At 45.5% G+C, this 21509-nt stretch overlaps 1 protein-coding gene and 1 long non-coding RNA gene across 4 annotated transcripts in view; one reads left to right on the top strand and one right to left on the bottom strand.

The window, feature by feature from the left end:
• The window catches only part of LOC132023515 (uncharacterized), an 81795-nt gene extending 76006 nt beyond the window's left edge, over positions 1 to 5789 (top strand). For 2 of the 3 annotated variants that reach the window (XR_009405976.1, XR_009405974.1), the window contains 2 exons: positions 4431 to 4609; positions 5433 to 5789. This is a non-coding gene — a long non-coding RNA (uncharacterized LOC132023515). Of the gene's footprint in view, positions 1 to 4430; positions 4620 to 5432 lie in introns of all 3 variants that reach the window. The other variant, XR_009405975.1, reaches the window with a different exon arrangement.
• The window catches only part of COLEC12 (collectin subfamily member 12), a 193564-nt gene that overhangs the window by 13610 nt on the left and 158445 nt on the right, over positions 1 to 21509 (bottom strand). Inside the window, exons 5-8 of the mRNA XM_059409305.1 lie at positions 19382 to 20428; positions 6832 to 7320; positions 5736 to 5872; positions 4171 to 4280 (exon numbers count right to left, since the gene is read on the bottom strand). Coding sequence (XP_059265288.1) covers positions 4171 to 4280; positions 5736 to 5872; positions 6832 to 7320; positions 19382 to 20428 — 1783 coding nt within the window. The remainder of the gene's footprint in view (positions 1 to 4170; positions 4281 to 5735; positions 5873 to 6831; positions 7321 to 19381; positions 20429 to 21509) is intronic.

Below are 21509 nucleotides of genomic sequence, written 5' to 3'. Positions count from 1 at the left end.
GTGTGTGTGTGTGTGTGTGTATATATATATACCTCATCTTCTTTATCCACTCATCTGTTGATGAACATCTAGGTTCTTTCCATAGTTTGGCTATTGTGGACATTGCTGCTATAAACATTCAGGTGCACGTGCCCCTTTGGATCACTACCTTTGTATCTTTAAGGTAAAGACCCTGTAGTGCAATTACTGGGTCATAGGGTAGCCCTATTTTCAACTCTTTGAAGAACCTCCATACTGTTTTCCTGAGTGGCTGCACCAGTTTGCATTCCCACCAACAGTGTAGGAGGGTTCCCCTTTCTCCATATCCTCTCCAACATCTGTCGTTTCCTGACTTGTTAATTTTAGCCATTGTGACTGGTGTGAGGTGATATCTCACTGTGGTTTTGAGTTCTGTTTCCCTGATGCTGAGTGATGTGGAGCACTTTTTCATGTGTCTGTTGGCCATCTGGATGTTGTCTTCGCAGAAATGTCTGTTCATGTCCTCTGCTGCCCATTTCTTTTAAGCTTTTTTTTTTTTTTTTAAAGATTTTATTTATTTATTTGTCAGAGACAGAGGGAGAGAGAGAGAGCGAGCGAGCACAGGCAGAAAAAGAGGCAGGCAGAGGCAGAGGGAGAAGCAGGCTCCCTGCCGAGCAAGGAGCCCGATGTGGGACTCGATCCCAGGACCGAAGGCAGCTGCCCAACCAACTGAGCCACCCAGGCGTCCCCTCTGCCCATTTCTTGATTGGGTTATTTGTTCTTTGGATGTTGAGTTTGGTAAGTTCTTTATAGATTTTGGATACTAGCCCTTTAGCTGATACGTCATTTGCAGATATCTTCTCCCATTCTGTCTGTTGTCTTTTGGTTTTGTTGACTATTTCCTTTGCTGTGCAAAAGCTTTTGATCTTGATGAAGGTTGAAGCAGTCATCAAAAATCTCCCAACAAACAAAAGCCCAGGGCCAGACTGCTTCCCAGAGGAATTCTACCAAACATTTAAAGAAGATTTAATAACTATTCTCCTGAAACTGTACCAGAAAGCAGGAATGGAAGGAAAAGTTCCAAACTCATTTTATGAGGCCAGCATTACCTTGATCCCCAAACCAAAGGCCCCATCAAAAAGAAGAATCATGACCAATATCCTTGACGAACACGAATGCAAAAATTCTCACCAAAATACTAGCCAATAGGATCCAACAGTACATTAAAAGGATTATTCACCACAACCAAGTGGGATTTATTACTGGGCTGCAAGGTTGGTTCAACATCCACAAATCAATCAATGTAATAACACTACATTAATAAAGAAAGAACAAGGACTATGCCCTACATCTTTTGACAGGAGTATCAGGTACGACCAGAGGGTAGTGGGAAAGGATGGGTGAAATTTACAGTTAAAGGGTGAGAAGATGAGGTAGAATTGTCTCCCCCACACTAAATATATACATATTGTGATTTTTAAAAAATGAAAAGTAATCTAGTGACAAATAGATAATCTAGATGAAACCATCAACTGAAGAGAGTAAAAAAGGGATGATACTTAGGAGGGAGCAAGAGTGAGAAATGAGAGCGAGAATGAGAAATACTCATTCACACATTCAGTCCAGCAGATCTCCCCAGAGCACCTACTATGTGCTAGGATGAAGCTACATGACGGCAACCCTGCAGTGCAGGGAGAAGACAGAATTCCAGCCTTCATGGAACTTACGTCATCGACAAGAAACAAGTGAATTAAAAATCTCCATGAATTAAAAATCGCCATGGTGATGCCAGCGAGAAATGAGGTTGGACGGAAAAAGAGGTTACTTTCACGGCTGCTTTTCTGTGTGTATTTCCATTAACCTTGTGGGACCCCTTTGGCCATGTCAACAATGCCTGAGCTGCTGGATCCTGCTGATGGACGTTTGCCTAATCCCTGCCAGCAACGCAGGGGGTTTGATTCCAATTTTGTTTACAGAATTTGAGATCTGTGATTCCTGAATGTATAATAATGGGACATCTGATAGTCTTTATCTCACTTTACTAGGAAGTTGTATAAATAGGACTTTTGGAGAGAAGACCTGCTTAGTATTATTCCCTTGTGTATCCTTCCATTTAAATAGATAAATGGGATTTAGAGAAGAGACCAAAAGATAACTGACTGATAAGAGAGGAGGTGGCAATCTTGTCTAAGACCAGTTTTATCTTTTTCCTTTAATAACGTCCGTCTTCCATCTCTACCGCTGACCTTTCCAACAGTTTTGAGTCTCCTGAGGTATTTAATTGTGCTGTGCTGGGTGTTCTCCTTTGACCGCCAGCTAACCCCCCGAGTGCCAGGGTGTGCTATAGCTCCCTCTCCCAAAGGACAGGTGCAGAGGGGGCACACAGGATATGTAGTTGGCCCAGCAGGAAGATAACCATTTGCCTTGGGAGAACTGCGAGGCTCACCCCAAGCAGACTTAAAACCTTCCAGTGTTCCATCTTGATGTTTAGTCACTGTTCTGTAAAGAAATGGCCTTACTCTGGTTTCTGCCTCTAATCTTGCTTGTCATATGGAAGATTTGTATCCCTGTGCCCAGATACACGCACACAGAAACATTTTTTTGTTTTTATTATTTGACAGAGAGAGAGATCATAAGTAAGCAGAGAGGAAGGCAGAGAGAGGGGGAAGCAGACTCCCTGTTGAGAAGCGAGCCTGATGTGGGGCTTGATCCCAGGACCCTGAGATCATGACCTGAGCTGAAGGCAGAGCCTTTAACCCACTGAGCCACCCAGGCACCCCTGGAAGCATTTTTTTAAGACTTACTTATTTTTTAGGGGTGCCTGGTGTTTCATTTGGTTAATCATCTGCCTTTGGCTCAGATCATAATCCCAAGGTCCTAAGATAGAGCCCTGAGTTGGCGGGGGTACCTTGGCTCAGTAGGGAGTCTGCTTCTCCCTCTCCTTTTGCCCCCACTCCCATGCTCTTTCTCTCTCAAATAAAGAAATTTTAAAAAGATGTATTTATTTTTTAGAGAGCGCACGTGAGTGAGCAGGGGACAGAGCGGGGAGAGAGAATCTCAAGCAGACTCTCCTTGGAGCTCAAGCTCACTTGGGGCTGGACCTCACACCCTAAGATTGTGGCCTGAGCTGAAATCTCAAGAGTTGGATGCTTAACCGGCTAAGTCAACCAGGCGCCCCCACAGAAACATTTTAGACACTCACTCTGGCTTCTCCACCACCTCTGGCCCTGGCTCCCTGTCCTTGTCCACAACAGGACAGGCCAAGCCTCAGTACTCCCGACAGTCTTAGCCTGAGGCACCTCACGGTTTCCTCCCCATGCCGTGATAGTGGCTGCCTCCAAACCTCCAAACCATGTCGCCCTCATGCCTGCTTGAGCCTCTGCAGGGTCTGCCTTCTCTTCTCCAGCAAAGGAAAGGCTGGTTATTTAGAGGTGAGTTTTCATAAATTCTGCTGCATGTGGTACCATGTGTGGCACATTTTCACATTCATTAGAGGCAAAACAGGAGTTGGAAGAAGTGAAATTCAAATTGGTACAATTCAGCCATCTCCTGGCCCTGGGGTCGTATTAAGGAAGGAGTGGAGAGGATAGCCCTAGCGGTTGAAAAGAGGGGCCCAGAAGTCTCCATGAGCCTGGGAGCCTGTGCAGGTATTGTAAAAGGTTTCCATTCTTTGTTTCTGCCTTTATAGAATTCAGGTCACACCACACTAACAAGGACTTCTCAAACACGTAGAGGATGATTATCTCCCACACACCACATCTTTGTTCCTGGTGCATCTGTCACAAACTTGTAGTTCATATATCACACTCTGGCCAGAAGCCCAGCTGGGGTCACGGCCACTGACAATGTTGTTATCCTGAAGCGAGCTCCCGGCCCTTGAAGAGGGGCGAGCTCTCATCGTGCCTGGTTGTAGTCTTATCCTTCACAGCAGCAATGGAAGAGAACACCTCACCACAGTTACCCTACTGCGAGATGTTACGAGTCTCTGATTTTTTTTTTCCATAGGAATGAAAAAAAATTCATGCCATGAAAAGAAAAAAAAAACAAAAAAACAAAAAACAAACCCAAAAAGTAGTTTATAGCATACTGATTCTCAACCACACATGGAAATACACAACGGGTAGCAGACACAGGGTGTTTAAAGAAGAGATTGCAAGGGGCCAGAGAAGGGGTGAGAACCAGAGAACAGCCTGGAAGGCTCTGAACACTCACTTATACTCTGGAGATGTCCCATCCAGCCACTTCCATTCGTTTTCATGCTCTGAGTCTGTGAGGCCAATCCAGTGGCTCGCTCTCCCTACCATCTGCTTCTTTATCCATTGCTGAAACACAAATCAGTGGCAGTGTGTCATTATTGGGGTGGGGGGGAGAAACAGGTATCTGGAGGAATGCCCCCTTCCTTGCAACATTTGGGGAAAAGAAAGAACGTTTATTTTATTTATTTTTTAAGATTTTATTTATTTATTTGACAGACAGAGATCACAAGTAGACAGAGAGGCAGGCAGAGAGAGAGAAGCAGGCCCCCCGCCGAGCAGAAAACCCGATGCAGGGCTCGATCCCAGGACTCTGGAATCATGACCTGAGCTGAAGGCAGAGGACTTAACCCATTGAGCCACCCAGGCATCCCAAGAAAGGATGTTTAAAAGAGAAGGTGTGTTACGGTGTGTACATGCTTCTGCTTTTTTTTTTTCTAATTGCACCTGGTTTTTTTTTTTTTTTTTGCAGTGGTTGGGGGCTTGGACACGTTTTCCTCCTATAGGTTTGTAAATGATATTTAAGGGATGCTCCTCTTCTTCTAAATCACCCAGACAACTTAATGAATCCCACCAGGCTCCATTCCTTTCTATCACCTGTCGCTCCAGTGTTCTGATGACACAAACAGCCATGGCGTTATCGAGCGCTTCCTCGGGCCAGCTCCCGTGGCCACGTGCCACAAACCTTTCTGTAAGCTTCCCAGCAACCAAGGTAGTGAGCAGCTGAGCTGAGACGGAACCCAAGTCTGCATATTCTAAAACCCGGGCCTCTGACTGGATGCCCAGCCCCAGTTAGTGCAGGAAACATCCGTTGTCAGGGCTGCGTCTGCTGAAGATACTTAGGGAAAAGGAAGGAGGTCACTGGAACAGTGTGGCACCAGAGAGCACTGGCATTGTTGCTAGAGGGACCTCAGTTTCAGTCTCAGCTCTGCATTTACTTGTCATCCTATGAATAAAGCCATTAAACCTTATGGGGCCTCAGTTTTCTTATCTGTAAAAGGGGGATAATAATACACAGGTTCTGGGCTTGCTGTGAGGTTTAACGGAGGTTTAACGGGCCTTGCACAGTGCCCGGCCCATGGTAGGGGCCTAGGGAGTGGTCACCAGCGTGATCATGAGGGAGCTCGGCCCTGGGGCCTTCTCTGCTGCTGAGGCCACACACCTCATCCCCTGCACCCACCCCTACATAGTGCTCACGCCCCTTGGCTTCTCTCTCCACAGGTGTCTGGTGCCAGCCAGCGGACTTCTCTTCCATATTACAGCTCTTCTGGGAGAAGCCACTGGGAGGAGCCATCATTTCCAGGCTTAATACAGCAGTATCTTCCAGGTGGAAGCAAGAGGACGTTAATTCCCATGCCACCAATGCTCTTGTCACTGGATAAAGCCCAAATCGCCAGAATGCAGCCTTCTGTGTTTATGTGACTTACGGATTTTTGATACCTTTGAATCCCCAGATAAGCATGCAATTTCCAGATGTAAACAATCCTTAAATGATAGTTTTCTCCAAGCATACTGCAAACATACCTGTTCCTCTCTTGTGTTTATGAAAACGAGATGTGAAGACTTGTCTTCACAGAAGAGTTTTGCATCCTCAAAAATTTCTTTCTCAACCGAAAAATAATAGCATTTGTTCGTGAAGTTCTTCCAGTGAGGGGGGCAGCCTAGGAGCACAGACGTTTAAAATATTAATTAAAAAACCCAACACACATACAAAACACTACGCCCTTCTTCAGTTATATTTAAGAGGCCGTGGCTCTGGCCTTGCTTCCCTCCAAGGCCAGGAGCAGTTCGCGCGTCCATGTGTGCGCCTGCGACTGCCCGTGCTGGACAGGCTGGGAGCAGACCCTAGTGGGGAGGAGGGCGGCAGGCCGCAGAGGACACAGTAGTAAGAACTACAGAGCCTGGAAAGTTACGGACGCTGGGACTTAGTTCCTCTGCGTCTGGATTAGTCTTTAGAATGACAGAACAGAAACAACAAAAGGCTGAGCAGCCACAGATGTGCCACATCAGTCTGGAGTCCTATGGAACCCATCGATAGAGGGGAGAACCCACAACCAAAACGGGGCTTGTGGAAAAAAACGAAGACGACCAGAGTCGTGCTTAAGGAAATCAAGTGGAATTGGGTGTGATTCAAAGGAGACAAAAATAGGCTTAGTCACTAACCAGACATTGAGGGTTTTGCCAAATTATCCAAATTTGGTAATTGAATTTAAAAAGGTAGAAGCACCAGAACACCCTCTCAAAACCAGGCAGTCTGGGCTTTAGTGACAGAAAGTTCCATCTACACGGTTACTGAGGGGCATACGATGAGAACAAGACTGGCTGGGGGGAGCCAGCCTCAGACTTGCATGGAGGGGATGCATTTGTCCCCAAGGGCCTGACTCGTCTAAATAAACAAGTGTGATAGAACATGATGGCGTTTACAGAGAAGCACAAAGTGCCCAAGAGACCCCACCAGGGGCAGAGGTCTGTGAGAGCGGCCAAGGCCATGTGCTGCCCTCACAGAGCCTTCAAAGCCAAGCAAAGTGGGGCACGGGGGCACACGGGGCTGCATGCTGGGGCTGGCCATAAGTGCACAGAGCCCCCCTGACCCCGGGTGTGAGGGAAGTCTCGGACTTACCATTAGCCTCAGGTGTGGGGGTTGGCTCGTTCTGCAGGGCTAGGGGCATCGCTGCCCCCGATGGGCCTGGGGGGCCGGGGGGACCCTTTGGGCCCGGCATGCCAGGCACCCCAGGCAAGCCTGGCAGCCCCCGTGGTCCAGGCACCCCTGGCTCTCCCACGGTGCCCTGCAGTCCCTGGAAGCCAGGAGGGCCCTGAGGGCCAGGGGGTCCATCCTTGCCGGTTGGGCCAGGGGGGCCTGGGTCCCCACTGGGGCCCTGAGGGCCAGGCTTCCCGGGGGATCCACGGGAGCCTTTGGGGCCCTGCAGACCCTTGGAGCCTTTGCCGCCACGTTCTCCAGGGGGGCCGGCGGGCCCAATTGGGCCCCTCTCACCGGCGGGGCCAGGTGGACCAGGCTCCCCCTTCTCTCCTTTCTGTCCTTTGTTGCCAGTGGGACCAGGGGGTCCCTGCTGTCCTCTGTCACCTTTTGGACCCCTGGGGCCAGGAGGACCTAAAATATAAAAAAGCATACGTGGTGTGAACATGGAATCCACTGTGAGTAGTGGTGAAGAATTTATCTTCTTAAAAACTCTCCAACTAAAAAAATAGATTTTTTCTGAAGTATATACATTAAGGAGGGCTACTTGTTTCACCATACTGTTGTTGACGGTTTTTGTTTGTTTGTTTTGTTTTTTTTTTTAATGGAAAGTTTTCTTTACTAAGTTCACCCTTTCTGATCCAAGCATTTAGAATATCTCGTAATGGCACACAGCCCTCTGGTGTCCACAGATGTCTTTTTCCCGCCGACCCCACAGCAGTGATCACACCATTAACCTGGGTTCCCTTAGTCGTCTGGCACTTTTCTGTCACCAGCAGAAAAACTGTGCAGGTTGGGATTGGGGGATTCCCTCCCACAGATTTCCCCTTCTTTTCATTAATTTGACAAATATTGATTTATTTTGGGGGGGGTACATTATTATCATCTTCATTTTTTTCCCTTTATTTTTTATAAACATATAATGTATTTTTATCCCCAGGGGTACAGGTCTGTGAATCGCCAGGTTTACACACTTCCCAGCACTCACCATAGCGCATACCCTCCCCAATGTCCATAACCCCACCCCCCTCTCCCAACCCCCACCCCCCAGCAGCCCTCAGTTTGTTTTGTGAGATTAAGAGTCACTTATGGTTTGTCTCCCTCCCAATCCCATCTTGTTTCAATGTGACTAATATTTATTAACAACCTGCTATATGCCAAGTGCTGTGCAAGGGGCTATGGGAACAAAGTTGAAGAAAGATGCCATCAAATGTTGAGAGGCACCAGCCTGCTAACTCCCTCAGCACACCAGGTGCCAGCCTCTTCTCTGTCCTGTCACTGCTGGCCCTTTTGTCTCCTCCACTGTGCTGCTGAGCATCCCTCACTCTTGGCTCAGAGGGTCTTGGTGGGAAAGGGCTCGACGGGCTGAGCTGAGAAGAGTGTCCTCTCTCCCAGCTTGTTAGTCTAATAATGCAAACAGGGAAGGTGGGCTAGAGAAAAAAAACAGGTGACCATCGAGTTGAGCAGGCAAGGGAAAAAAAGGACATCCTTTATTCCCAAAGGAAGAACGCAACTATCTGCTTTTCCCTTATCATCCTAGAGAAGGTCGCGTAACCTGAGATTGTTTTTCCTGTAAGTTCTCAGGGGCAACAGGGAACTGCACGCAAATACACCACAACCAGGATTTATAGAGTGAATGAGTTTTCAGGGTACTTTCACATACATTATGTCACTTGACCTTCATCTATGACCTTTGATTCCCAGAGCACATGTGAGGATAGGTAGAGCCAGAGACACCAAACTTCTTACTCAACACTAGCTCGTCAAGACAGATACACCCAGGAGGATGAGACGTGGACAGTCACAGTCTAACTGTGGAGCTGGCCCAGGAATTCCTTCTTATGTGGAAACAACTGGACCTGGGAGGACCCCATTCTCAAATATTCTACTCTCCAGAATTCTTGAGTTTCTGAAATCTCACGGTTCTACAGGAGTTAAGTGAAAGAGATCTATACTCATTCTTTCCTTAGAAGTAGAAAGCCTTTTAGGCTGGCTGGGCAGAAGTGCTGGGGAGATGAAGCGTGCATGGGGCTCCCACCCTATGTTTTTCTTGATCCCTCTTACCCAGTCGTCCCCCACCAGCTGGACAAGACAGAACAGTGACGTAGGCCTTCCTGCCTCCGTAGGGCGATCTCTCTGACCCATTCCCCTTTCTAAGCCTCAGTGGACATCCACTGTACCCTCACACTATCCATGGCCCCAACTAGTCCACCCATCTCTGTTCTCCCTTAGCAAGAACCTTGGCTCTGGACTCAGCTTTCCTTATTTAAGGCTTATTTCCTTATTTAAGGCTACCCATGATGTCGTCCTTGGATTTATTGGCATTCTACTGAGCTGTAACAGAGTTTATGCTAATGGTTCGGACTGGTTTCAGTGTGTCCCTTTCTAGGGTTATCTGCTTCATAAGCAAGAGACTTGAGAAGACTTTGTGATGAAAAATTTTCTCTCTGAACCCAACTCACTGACTTCTGTCCCCCAGTTCCTGTTGGCGCTTCTCAATCGTCAGCTCTCCTGGTCCTTATCTCATAGTCAGGTGGTCCCCCTTTCTCTGGGATGTCTTGCCAGCACCTGCAACCTGGCGTGTCTAAAACGGACCTTATCCTCACTTTACTGTTACACCTTTCATGACGTCATCACAACCATCTCTTCCGTCACTCATCACGACCCAGTGTGGGTGCTAACCTCTTAACTGCTCTTCCTACCTTTGATTCCTCTCCCTTGACTCCACTCCACATGTTTCCTACATTTGTCCTTCTTACTCAATGATCTGATCTCCACTTGCTCTAGAATATTCAGCCCCCACTACTTGGTCACCCGGTGTTAAATCAAGGCTTTCACGGCCTGGTCTTGCATGTGTTTACTCCATCCTCCTCTGCCCTTCTGCAGCTCAGCTCTTACAATTTCCTCTGCCTACATCCATCTGGAAAATTCCGGTCCGCCTACCATACAATCCTCCCAGGTGGAAGTGGTTCCTTTTTCTCTCAACTTTTAGTTCTTGTCTGTTCTTTGAGGGCACTTCCCCAACTAGCAGCTAGCAATGTCTCATGCATACTCGTTTTTCAGACAGGGTTTGCCAAATGAATGTGCGTCACAGATCCAAAGACCTAGCGCACTAATGCCAACATTTTGGGTCCCAGGAGAGACCAAAAGGGAGAGGTTTCTGGAGGAAAATGGCCTGACTGGTATCCCTCACCTTATTCTAAGAAGCATAGCTCCACTCAGTCTACATCTCAGGATGACCCTGGCTGCTACTATGAAATGACCCTGGGGAGACTGGTCTCTCTTGACTCTACTCACGTTTAAGAATTGATCCAATGGTCTCTGCATCTACAATCCGAGGGTTTTTTCTTTTTCTTTTTTAAACTGAAGAGGCTCATTAAGTGTATTAGTAAAGATAAGGAAGGTGGATTTTCACTGCCAAATCTATCTTCTGTGAAAAAGGATCTTAGTTCCTTTGTGTAGTCGAGAAATAGCAGCCTAGAGATTAACAGTGGGAAGGTGGCGCATGCATTCCTACATAATGGTTGTAGCATTGTGGAAGTTCTAGTGGAACGATACTGACAACGGGCCAAAAAAAAAAAAAAAATTCTAATTTGTTAGAATAATAGCAAAAATAAAAGTACCTTTTCTTCTCACCTATTTCTGTTTAATGTTCTACGTTCAGCCTTATGGAATCTAAATAATGGAGAAGGTCTGTTGGGAAATTCAAGGGTTTTAGAGATTCTTTATCCTTATTCTTTTTATGGGTTTTGCCAACAATCAGTGTTTCTCAATGGCTCACAACTGGGTTTGTTACTATACTTGCAGGTGATGGGAAAGGAGTTTACCTGTGTGCTTGGAAGAGAGACTGTTCAGGGGTCTGTCTACCTAATGGGACAGACCAATGTGACAGGGAGTTCTGTTTCTCCCAGAACACCTTCCACTGGTTTCTGACAGACCTCCAAAGACACACGGTTCTCTCTTCCTCTCCTGATATGAATCCAAGACCTACCTCATCTAGGATGACCACTTTTCATTAATCTTATTTCTTTCTGGGGTTGGGTAGTTTATGGTATATAGCTATTTCCTTCTGAAGTGCTGCTCAAATGTCCCTACTCACTCCACACAAAAGTACTGGCTTATTTTAAGAATGGCACCAACCATGGATCCCACAGCCAGTGCAAAGTATCGGCAGATGCTAACTTCTAGATCTTGGGGAAGAAAGAAAAAGATGTCAAAAGATGATGCAAGTTGTTGCCTTTGATAAATCTTACTTGCGAGGCATTTGCCAGCTGGGTAAGCATAAAAACTGATTTTTTAAATTAATTAATTAATTAATTAATTATTGCATGAAGCACTACATCAATCACAAATCAGTTATCTGACTGTTTTAATTAGTTTGAATACTCATCACTGTGGATAACCTCCTGGCAAGCACCGTGTTACTGACTTCTTCATCCACAGCTGCCCCAGCCTTGGGAAAATCGTCTTGGTGCTAGAGCAGGAAGCTGGCCTTCCAATGCTGAGTTAAATAAAAACATATTCTATGTGTCCCCCATATGTAAGAGGATTCAGTTGATACTTACATATTCAGTAAGACCATACTTTGCTCATTAAGACCTAGATGTTTCCTACTTATTTCTTTTTAAAAATTCTTGAGAAAAAAGAGCTAAAACCACTCGAAAAGCCAGTACTGGACATCCAGAAAAACAGATTATTAATGCTCATAAAAGAGATTATTAATGGGTATATCTTCCTCTAGGACACAGGATGGTAGTATCGCTTGTTAGCATCTGGATGATCCCAGACTTTGAGGTCTTACATGCACCTTTTATTGGGCAGCTGTTGAAGTGAAAATAAAATGAAATAAAAGACAAGCCACCCCTAGTGCCTTAAAACCAAAACAGTGAGATAAATAACACAAGAGTATTTCTAAGCATGCATAGTAATGACTTGTCCTCAGAGTTGAGAATGTGTTAGCTCCCAGGTGGAGGCATGTGTGATGGCTCTCTCAAAAGCAAATTTGAGAGTTGCTTTCAAGGCCAAGCGAGTGGCTCCCTGGTTCCCATTCTGAAATGCCAGGATACACACTGCGGTACTGGCAAAGCCAGCCCAAGCTCCCGAAATGTCTGAGTCTGACTTAGACCAGGCCGGGGAGAAGCCTGTATTTCACTGCTGGCAAGGCCTCCCCGTGTTCCTCTCCTTCCAGAGCAGGGAGCCTGAGACACCGGAATCCTCCAAACAAGCTGTTAGAAGAGGACAGATGATTTTTAAATCGCTGCGCTGTTTCTGTTTTGGACACCAAACTGTGGACCTTGGGGAGGGCCCAGCCCTGTGTCCTACCCTTGAGATAAGTTTCCAATTTATTTGCCAACAAGACAGAAAGTAGAGAAACCACTTTGATTCTTACTGCCGTCCAAAGTTTTGGAGACTTGATTTTAGAACCTCTAGCTACCGGTAAGTTTGGAAGCTAGAGAAAATTAGTAATATAATTGGAGACATTCTGCTTCTCATTTAAAAAATCTAAATTAATCAAACATTTACTAAATACCTACATTATGAAAAAGTCATCCTGTTTCACTGAGGTACTTTCAAAGCCCTTATTTCACTAGGAAATGGACAGGATATTATTTGGCAATCATTTTGAAAATTAATTCAATTCTTAACCTCACGTTTAAGAGCCTTGTGGAAATCCCCAGAGGCTCTTTCTCCACAAACACACCCTTGTCCACAGGGTATATTTAAACCACCATTTCTCACCCCCTGGCAACAGTCTGCTTCTATGCCTTCCAGTGCCTGCTCTGAAGGGTCCTCAGATAAACGGGTTTGTTTGAGGAAGCGTGGCAAGAGTGGACAGGGTTGGCAACAAGAGAAACTGAGGCCTCCTGCCTGAGCCTTTCAGTCCTCCTAGATATCTGTTAAGATGCAGCTCAAATGTCAGTCTCTTACTTAACCTCTACCAATTGCTCTCCTGAAAATAAAGTCTCCCACATTTCAACTTCTCAACATGCCATCTGTTCTCTTTCATTATCACACGGCAGCGGGGGGTCATGTGGAAGCACGGCTTTGGGAACTAGAAAGATCCAAGGTTAAGCACTGACAATTTACTAGCTCCTTGACCTTGGAAAAGTTACTCGGGCTCTCTGTGCCATGGTTCCCAGCCCTGCAAATGGAGACTGCTGGTAATTCCTACCTTAAAGAGATGTAACAATGAAAGCAGACCCCTGAACCCAGGGCTCAGCAGTATGCCTGGCATATTGAAAACACGGGACTGAAAAATGAGTTGAAGCTGGCTGTCAGCACCACCTGAGTCTGAGTCCTCTCCAGGGCTGGGCCGCAGGCTACCAGCAGTAAGCACTGTTAGACCCAAATCGAGGTTGACCTGCTTCTGTACAATTTTATTCCTTGGGCACATGAAGCTGTTGTCTTCCACTGTGATGTAGCGGCTGCGGCTGCAGAAGAGGGGAAATCTTGCAGAGGTGCTGAACTTACACTTGGGTATGAATATTAGCCCACCACCTGCTAGGCACTGCACTAAAATCTTTATTTACATTATCTCCTTAAGTTCTCATCACTTGAAAGGGTAGATGCAGATGAGGATGAGGAACTTGTGGTTTGTGTTTGGGTCTGTCCCATTCCAGAATTCTTGTTCTCACTTACTGAATCTGATGCCTCTCTCAGAAGAGCAGGGGAAGGGGGCCCTCTGCCTGGGCGAGGAGGGGGCAACTTCACATTCTCCGCATTATGCATTATGACATACGAAGTCCTCCATATACATAATGAGCTTAAAAATATTTATAGTATTTGTACCAAAAAATAAGGCATTCTTAGTAAGGTTTGTTTTGTTTTGTTGGTTTACAGGTACAGAGATAACTGTTGCTGGGATTCAACATGGAGCTTAAAGTCTATTTCCACATTACCACCTAGTTTAGTGCAAGCCGTCAGCTTCCGCTTCTATTTTGCAATGAGGCCAGTGTCTCTTGTGAGCCATCCCGTAGGCATGAGGGTTCATGAAGTGCGAGTCAAAAGGATGTCCCAGAAAGCATGAGAGCACTCTGAACCTTGCAGAGGCAAGGCCAGCATAATCCAAAGTGAATCCAATCCTGGCTCCTCCCTCCTGCTTTGTCCTGTCTCTCCCTCTTCCTCGGGGAAGAGATCTGCTTGGAGGAAAAGGCGAGAGGGAGCAAGGAAGTGCACTGGGAAATGGAGCCCTGCCCCCAGTCTCTTGTTCTCTGGGAACACCTCATGGACAATCCTGTTCTATAGGAAGTTGAACAGACGGAACAGAAGGGGGCAACTAGAGATGTTTCTGAGGTCAATTCACAAAAAGCACAGGTAATGAAAAGACCAAGGATGAAAGTTTCAGGAGAAGGCAAATGAGAAAAGGAAAATAGCATTCAGAAGCCAGGATCTCCAGTGTTTTAGAAACAGAGTCAGAAACCTCCTCCTCGTAGACATGTTCCACTTAATATGTCTAAATGGGCCTCTCTTCCGGAACCTCCCCAGACCTCCCCAGTCTGTCCTTCCTTGAGCCTACGTGCTCAAGCTAAAAACCGAGAAGACGTTCTGCTCCTCTCTTTCCCTCACCCTCCACTATCGATCCACCATCAGCCTTGTCCAATCACATACATCAGCCCCTGACCCTGTGTTCCATTTCTGTCCACACCCCTCCACAAGCACCAAGGCTTTTTAACTGAAGATTTAGACCCTGGCTTTCAATTAGGTAATGTTTCCACTATTGTGATTATTTTTATTCACTAATATTGAGTGTGGATGCACTGAGCACTTGATGTTCCATTTCTGTGTTCCATTTCTGTCCACACCCCTCCACAAGCACCACAAGCAAGCCAAGGCTGCTCCTCTGGGCTAAGAACACGTTGGGTAGGAAACTCCAGGATCCTGAGCACCAAATGGGGTCAAGAACAGGTTGATGTGAACTCTGAATACTCCTATCCCCTTCCATCTGTAGGTTCTTCCCCTTGGGGAGCATAGCTGGTTAAAGCCAGTCAGGGTCCTGATGGCCAAGGAAGGACAAGCCTGCCCTTGGGTCTGCCTATAACACTCCTGAGGAGACCCATTTCTCTTACCTCCAAGTCACCCATAACTGTCCCAGAGCCCCGCACTGGACCCTTGTCGCCCTGCTTGCTCCCTGTAATCTATCTTTCTTCCACCTCACTCCCCTCCCCACACCCAGAATGACCTTTTAAAAATATAAATCAGATCATGTCCCCACCATGCCTAAAACTTCCCTGCTGAACTTAGAATGAAATCCCAGCTCCCTGCCCTCACAGACTCCAGGGGCACCTGAGGACGGAGAAGAAGGGCATGTACTTTTGGTGATCCAAGATGGGGTTAACAGCATGGGCCCTGGCACCAGAAAGCCTGGGCTCAGATCCTGTTTAGCTGCTGCCATCTCTGTGAATTTGAGCAAGTTCCTTAAACACCTCTCCAAACCTTAGTTTCATCTATAAACTGGTGATAATCTTGTAAGTACCATCTTACTTGGGATGCCCAGGTGGCTCAGTTGGTTAACCGTCACGATCTCAGTGTTGTGAGACTGAGCTCCACGGTGGGCTCCGTGCTGGGCATGAAGCCTGCTTCAGATTCTCTCTCTTTCTTGCCTTTCACCAAACCCCTCCCTGCCCCTGGCTCACACACACTCTCTAAAAAAAGAAAGAAAATCGAGGCACGTGGGTGGCTCAGTGGGTTAAAGCCTCTGCCTTCACTCAGGTCATGATCTCAGGGTCCTGGGATCAAGCCCCACATCAGGCTCTCTGCTCATCAGGGAGCCTGCTTCCCCCTCTCTCTCTACCTGCCTCTCTGCCTACTTGTGATATCTATCTGTCAAATAAATAAATAAAATCTTTAAAAAAATTAAAAAAGAAAGAAAATAAATAAGTACCTGTCTTACAGAGTTTGAATCAAGTTCTCAGTGCATCCACACTCAATATTAGTGAATAAAAATAATCACAATAGTGGAAACATTACCTAATTGAAAGCCAGGGTCTAAATCTTCAGTTAAAAGCTTTTCGTACACTTCCTTAGCTGCCAAGCAACACTGTCTACACACTAAATATGTTAGAAGTTTACTTGTAGAAGGCAAGCTAGCAACTGGATGGAATAATAAAACTGTAAAACTTATAGCTAGAAAATATCCAGAGTACTGCAACAGGATTCTCTAAGGTTTCACAGTGCCAAGAGAAATTGAGAAAGCTCTTAGTTTATGTGGTTGCCCAACTACAGAGATCTGCCCTTCTTTTGAATTTAGGTTGAGAAAGAATAGGAAAAAACTAAAGCAATCACTGGAGAACTTTGATTATCTGAAAGCCTGCCCCTTATTCAGAGTAGGACTCATACCCACGATGTCTGTCTACTCTGGAGCTGGGACACCAATATTGCTCAGGGAAGCCACTGTATTTACAGGCAACACCAATTTTTATAAGGAACATCACATAAAACCAAAATTTGTTTTCTATTCATGAATACCCACTAGTCCTGTTTCAGCCTCCTCAGATGTCACATGAAATTTCTTCCGCGTAATAGTCTTTTTTTTTTTTTAAGATTATTTATTTATTTATTTGACAGACGGAGATCACAAGTAGGCAGAGAGAGGAGGAAGCAGACTCCCTGCTAAGCAGGGAGCCCGATGCGATGCGGGGCTCGATCCCAGGACCCTGGGATCGTGACCTGAGCCAAAGGCAGAGGCTTTAATCCACTGAGCCACCTAGGCGCCCCCCACATGATAGTCTTTAAATACCTGTAGATAGCTGCCCTGTCTCCACTAAAACAGTGTCTCCTACAGGTTAACGTTTCTGGGTCTTGCAATCCTTCCCCAACACATTTAGACTCCATAATCCTGGGTGTATTTTTCTCGAGCATGCTGGTCTGTCACTGACCCTTTGAAAGAGGTCCCTCAAAGTACACACTATCCTGCAGGGGTAGTCTTGCCATACTGAACAGCGTAAGGTATCACCTACTATCATTTTCATTGATATAATCAAAGATCACATTAGATTCACTGCCAGACACAGTGACTTGCTTACAGTCGATTAAAACCACCATGCTTTTCATGCACATGTTCTTCCATCAACATCTGTCTGTCTGGCCTTTTCCAACCTCAAGCGGGATTTTACAATTCCCTATCTCTTCCATTTTGTTGGAACCTCTTAACTATTCTAGCCTCTCCAGGTCATTTTGGATTATGATTCTAGCATCCATGGGCTAGTAAATGTAGTTTCATGTCACACAAGTAGTGGATTATCAGGTTATCTATATCCTCATGCTAGTCACTGATAAAGCTGTTGAATGGGGCTCTGCCTTCTGCCATCCAGACCTGCTGCCAGCCCCCCAGGGGCTCACTGAACTGCCATTCTTTATGCACATTCTGTGGAAGACACACCCTAGGGTCACCCTCAATGAGTCATGCCCTTGTATCATTTCTTCCCCTTGAGTGTGCAACCTGTGACTTGCTTCTAACCAACAGAACATGGCAAAGGTGATGGCATGTCACTCCCCTGACTTCCATTAGATGAGATTACATTACATAACACTGTCTCAGCAGACTGGAATGAGAGACTCCCCTGCCGGTTTTGAAGAAGCTGTGGTGTGGTTGGATGGTCACATGACAAGGGGCTGCAGGTGACCTCTAGGCCAGTACCCCTTCTTGCCCCCAAAAGACTCCAAGAACCTCAGTCTCACATTTGCAAGGACATGAATACTGTCAAGCACCCAAGGGAGCACAGAAACGGAATTTCCCCAGTCAAGCCTCTGATGAAACCTCAGTCCCTCAATGACAGGGTATCCTGCTTTGGGGCAGAGGCCCCAAGCCTTACCCAGACACCTGATCTACAGATACTATGAGATAAGAAATGGGTATTGTCCCTTGCTGCTGAGTTTGCACTTTGTTACATAGCATAGAAAACCAACATCACCAATAAATTCACCCAACTGCGCTGTAATTCAGTAACTACTTTCTCCATCTTGTTCTAGACAGCATCAATGACAAATGTCTTCGTAAAATCCAGATATGCTATTTTTTTATTCTTCTAGTTTTTTAAAAAATTTTATTTATTTATTTGAGAGAGAATGAGTGAGAGAGAGCATGAGAGAGTAGAAGACCAGAGGGAGAAGCAGACTCTCCAAAGAGCTGGGAGCCCGATGCGGGACTCGATCCTGGAAGTCTGGGATCATGACCTGAGCCAAAGGCAGTCGCTCAACCAACTGAGCCACAGAGGTGCCCTTATTCTTCTAGTTTAAACAATCTAGCAACTCTGTTAATATGCAGAAATAAGATTATTTCTGCCTTCTTTTTAGTGAACTCACTCTGATGATTGCTGCTTTCCCAAAAGCTCACAAATTATCCTCTTAACAACCTCTTTTCAGCCTTGAAGACCAATTCCCCATTCTACACAATGTGGCTATGCATCCATTTCCTCTTTTTGAACATCAGGATTTCTTTGCTTACAGGCAATCTCCTGATACTCTAAAATTCTCCTGATTTTAAGCTACCTGAGGGCAAAGACCATCTGGGCCTCTCTGCATGCCCCAGAGTGCTTAGTACATCATCTTTCACATAGTACTTTCAACATAAAAGCAGTGAAAATAGTTCATGACTGAAAAATGCTATTAATATATGGTTGCCCCAAATCTTCAGAAGGAGAGTTAATTTGAGCCAAGAATCTTCAATTTACATGGGTGACCTGGATCGGAGTAAAACTCAGATTTTACACACAGGTCACATTCTTTCTGTCCTCTGTGGCTTTACGGTTACTGTGATGGCCAACCATCCATCTGCTCGTCACACTTAGAAACGGGAATCCCTGTGACCTACACAAATTAATCCTGCTTTCAAAGGAGCCCGATTTATAATGACATTGAAAGAGCAAGGCGCTGAGAAAGTCCAAATTCAGCAAATAGTTAATGGACTGCCTTTGAGTGCTGTCCACAAAGTCACAGTTAAAACTCTTTTCAAGATGTGGAGCTTAATCTACCTGCCCCTTGAGTGTGGGTTGGACTTAATGACATTTTTAAAGAGCAGGATATGATGGAAGTGATAGTATGTGACTTCTGAAGCTCGGTCATAAAAAGCATGTGGCTTTTTCTTGTGCTTTCTCCTGGGTCACCTCCTCGGCAGTCAGCCAGCTGCCATACTGTGAGAACACTCAAGCAACTTCCCATCGCCAGGATCGAATATCTCTTGCCAACAGCCAGTAGGGAACTAAGGCCTCCTGCCAAGAGCCATGTGAATGAGTTATCTTGGAAGGAGGTCCTCAGTCGCAATTAAGAGTTCAAGATGACTGCAGCCCTGGCCAATATCTTGACACAACCTTACAAGAGATACCGAGCCAGAATCACCCAGCTAAGCCACTCCTGAATTCCTGATCCACACAAACTGTGAGATGGCAACTGTTCGCTGTTTTTAAGTTGCTGACTTTTAGGGTGATTTGTTATATACCAATCAGTAACTAAAACGAGTACACTCAGAATTTTCACTTACCTTGTAGTATTGTAAAGTTCTTGATGAGCTGACCATGCTTGGAGTCTACCAGCTTCATTTCTTCCATAATCACTGATAAGTTGGCTACTTCAGTGTCTAACCTTGACCTCATCATATCTTGCTGCATCCTGAGAGAAACAGAATCCAAACGGATGTTGGCCAGTGTGTTATTCAAGGAGGTCAGATCATCTGTGTGTTTGGTCAGTGTATCAGTGCACGTGGTCCTGACTTCATTCAGATTGCTGGTCAGCGTCCGCAGGTAGTGGGCAGTGTAACTGATGTTGCTAATGATGTTCACTATATCCGTCTCAAAGAGCTGGAAGCGTTCCTCCAGCTGGCTGAACTTGATGGCCGTCCTGTTCTCCGCATCCTTGTGTACGTCCTGCAGGTCTTTCAGGTTCTGCTCGTTGGCTTGGGAGGCTGTGGTGATGTTGTCCATCTGCCCCGTGAATGAATTGAGCTGGCTGTTCATATCCTCCAGGGTGTCGTTGTTAGCTTTGGCCAAAGCAGAGTTATTGGCAGCCAGTGTCTGTAAGTTCTGCACTTTCTCCTTCAGCCAATCAGTGTCCTTCTTGGCTTGAAGGAAAACCTGCTGCAGATTTTGGAAGTCATTCTTGATTCGCTGGATGGCCTGGCTCGTGTCATCCACAGACCGCTGCAGATTGGTGATGAGGTTCCTCTGCTGCACCTGGGTCAGGTTCAGGTTGTTGAGGTTCATAACGACCACGTTATGAGAGTACATTTGGCTCTGCAGGTTGCCCTGCAGCACGCTGGTGTCTTGCTGCAGATTTGTGACATACCCATTATACGCCTGGAGGGTTTTGTTCACAGTGGTGATGAGGAAAGAGTTATTCTCCAAAGTTTCTTTCAGTTGACTCTGCCTGTCCACCAGGGCATCCCCACTTGCCTGTAACTTCTCCAGAGTGTCTTTGTTCTTGCTGGTTTTCTCTGTGATCTCACGTAGCTGCTGACGAAGATCCAGTATGTCTGATCTGAAGGTAGAGAGTTCTGAGTTGGTGCTCATAGCTTTCTTCCCAGTTTGGTCCCCTGGAATAAGACATATTTATTACTTAGACTAGTGGTATGGAGAAATGCTCAGGTGGAGTCAAAGATCCCAAAGAGGGGCACCTGGGTGGCTCAGTCATTAAGCTTCTGCCTTCAGCTAAGGTCATGATCCTGTGGTCCTGGGATCAAGTCCTACATCAGGCTCCCTGCTCAGCGGGAAGCCTGCTTCTCCCTCTCCCACTCCCCCTGGGTGTTGCCCCTCTCTCTGTCTCTCTCTCAAATAAATAAATAAAATCTTTAAAAAAAAAAAAAAACCAAAAACCAAAAAGAGAACCATAAAGATCCAAAAGACACTTAACTGTTATGAACTATGTGTCAAAAATAAAATTTGTGGTCTATGCAGAGTGTTTTGCATTAGTAAAACCCACGTATCTATTCAAGGTGGGTCCTGGGAAGTTGGGAAGGGTGCTAACTTCCTAAGCACTTTTCTCAAAGAAGGAGGGGGATTTTATCAGATTTTAGAGCACTGGGCAGGGTGTCAAGAAGGAAATAACTTACTGTTTATTAAATTTACCATTAATCCCTTCCTAAAAAAATGAAAATAAAAATCAAAGTATAGAAATATGTTGGAATCTTTTAATTTTTTAAATTGATTTCTGTAGCTCTTCTATGCAGCTTAGAATATTTCAAGTACAAATTTACTGAACATTTTATAAAGGATATTTTTTTGTTTTTTTCTCTTATTATTTTTTATTGAGATGAAAATTATAGCATATACACAAATTTTAAACTTTAAAAATTACCCTAGGTTCACATCTCAGCTGTTCTTCTTCCTGGTTAAGTCACCATTTTCTCCTGTATAAATTAAGGATGACAATACCAATATCCACCTTGCAAATACTTAGAAACTTTCTCTGTAGGTTTGCTCTAAAGAGCTTTTACTAAAATCTATGTGTGGTCCTTTTTGATCAGGATTGATCTTCAGATTTTAATTGGCACACAGAGTGGTTTTTTGGAGAAGAACTCCAAAATTGCTCCTTAAGGTTAAAATGTAGAAGCCTTTAAATAAAATCATGAGTAAAGACTCAGCACACAGCACAAAAATTTACATCCTTCTGGGTGA

This window comes from Mustela nigripes, chromosome 8 (assembly GCF_022355385.1).
Source record: "Mustela nigripes isolate SB6536 chromosome 8, MUSNIG.SB6536, whole genome shotgun sequence".
NCBI classification, from domain to species: domain Eukaryota; kingdom Metazoa; phylum Chordata; class Mammalia; order Carnivora; family Mustelidae; genus Mustela; species Mustela nigripes.
This window is presented reverse-complemented; position numbering and strand designations above follow the sequence as displayed.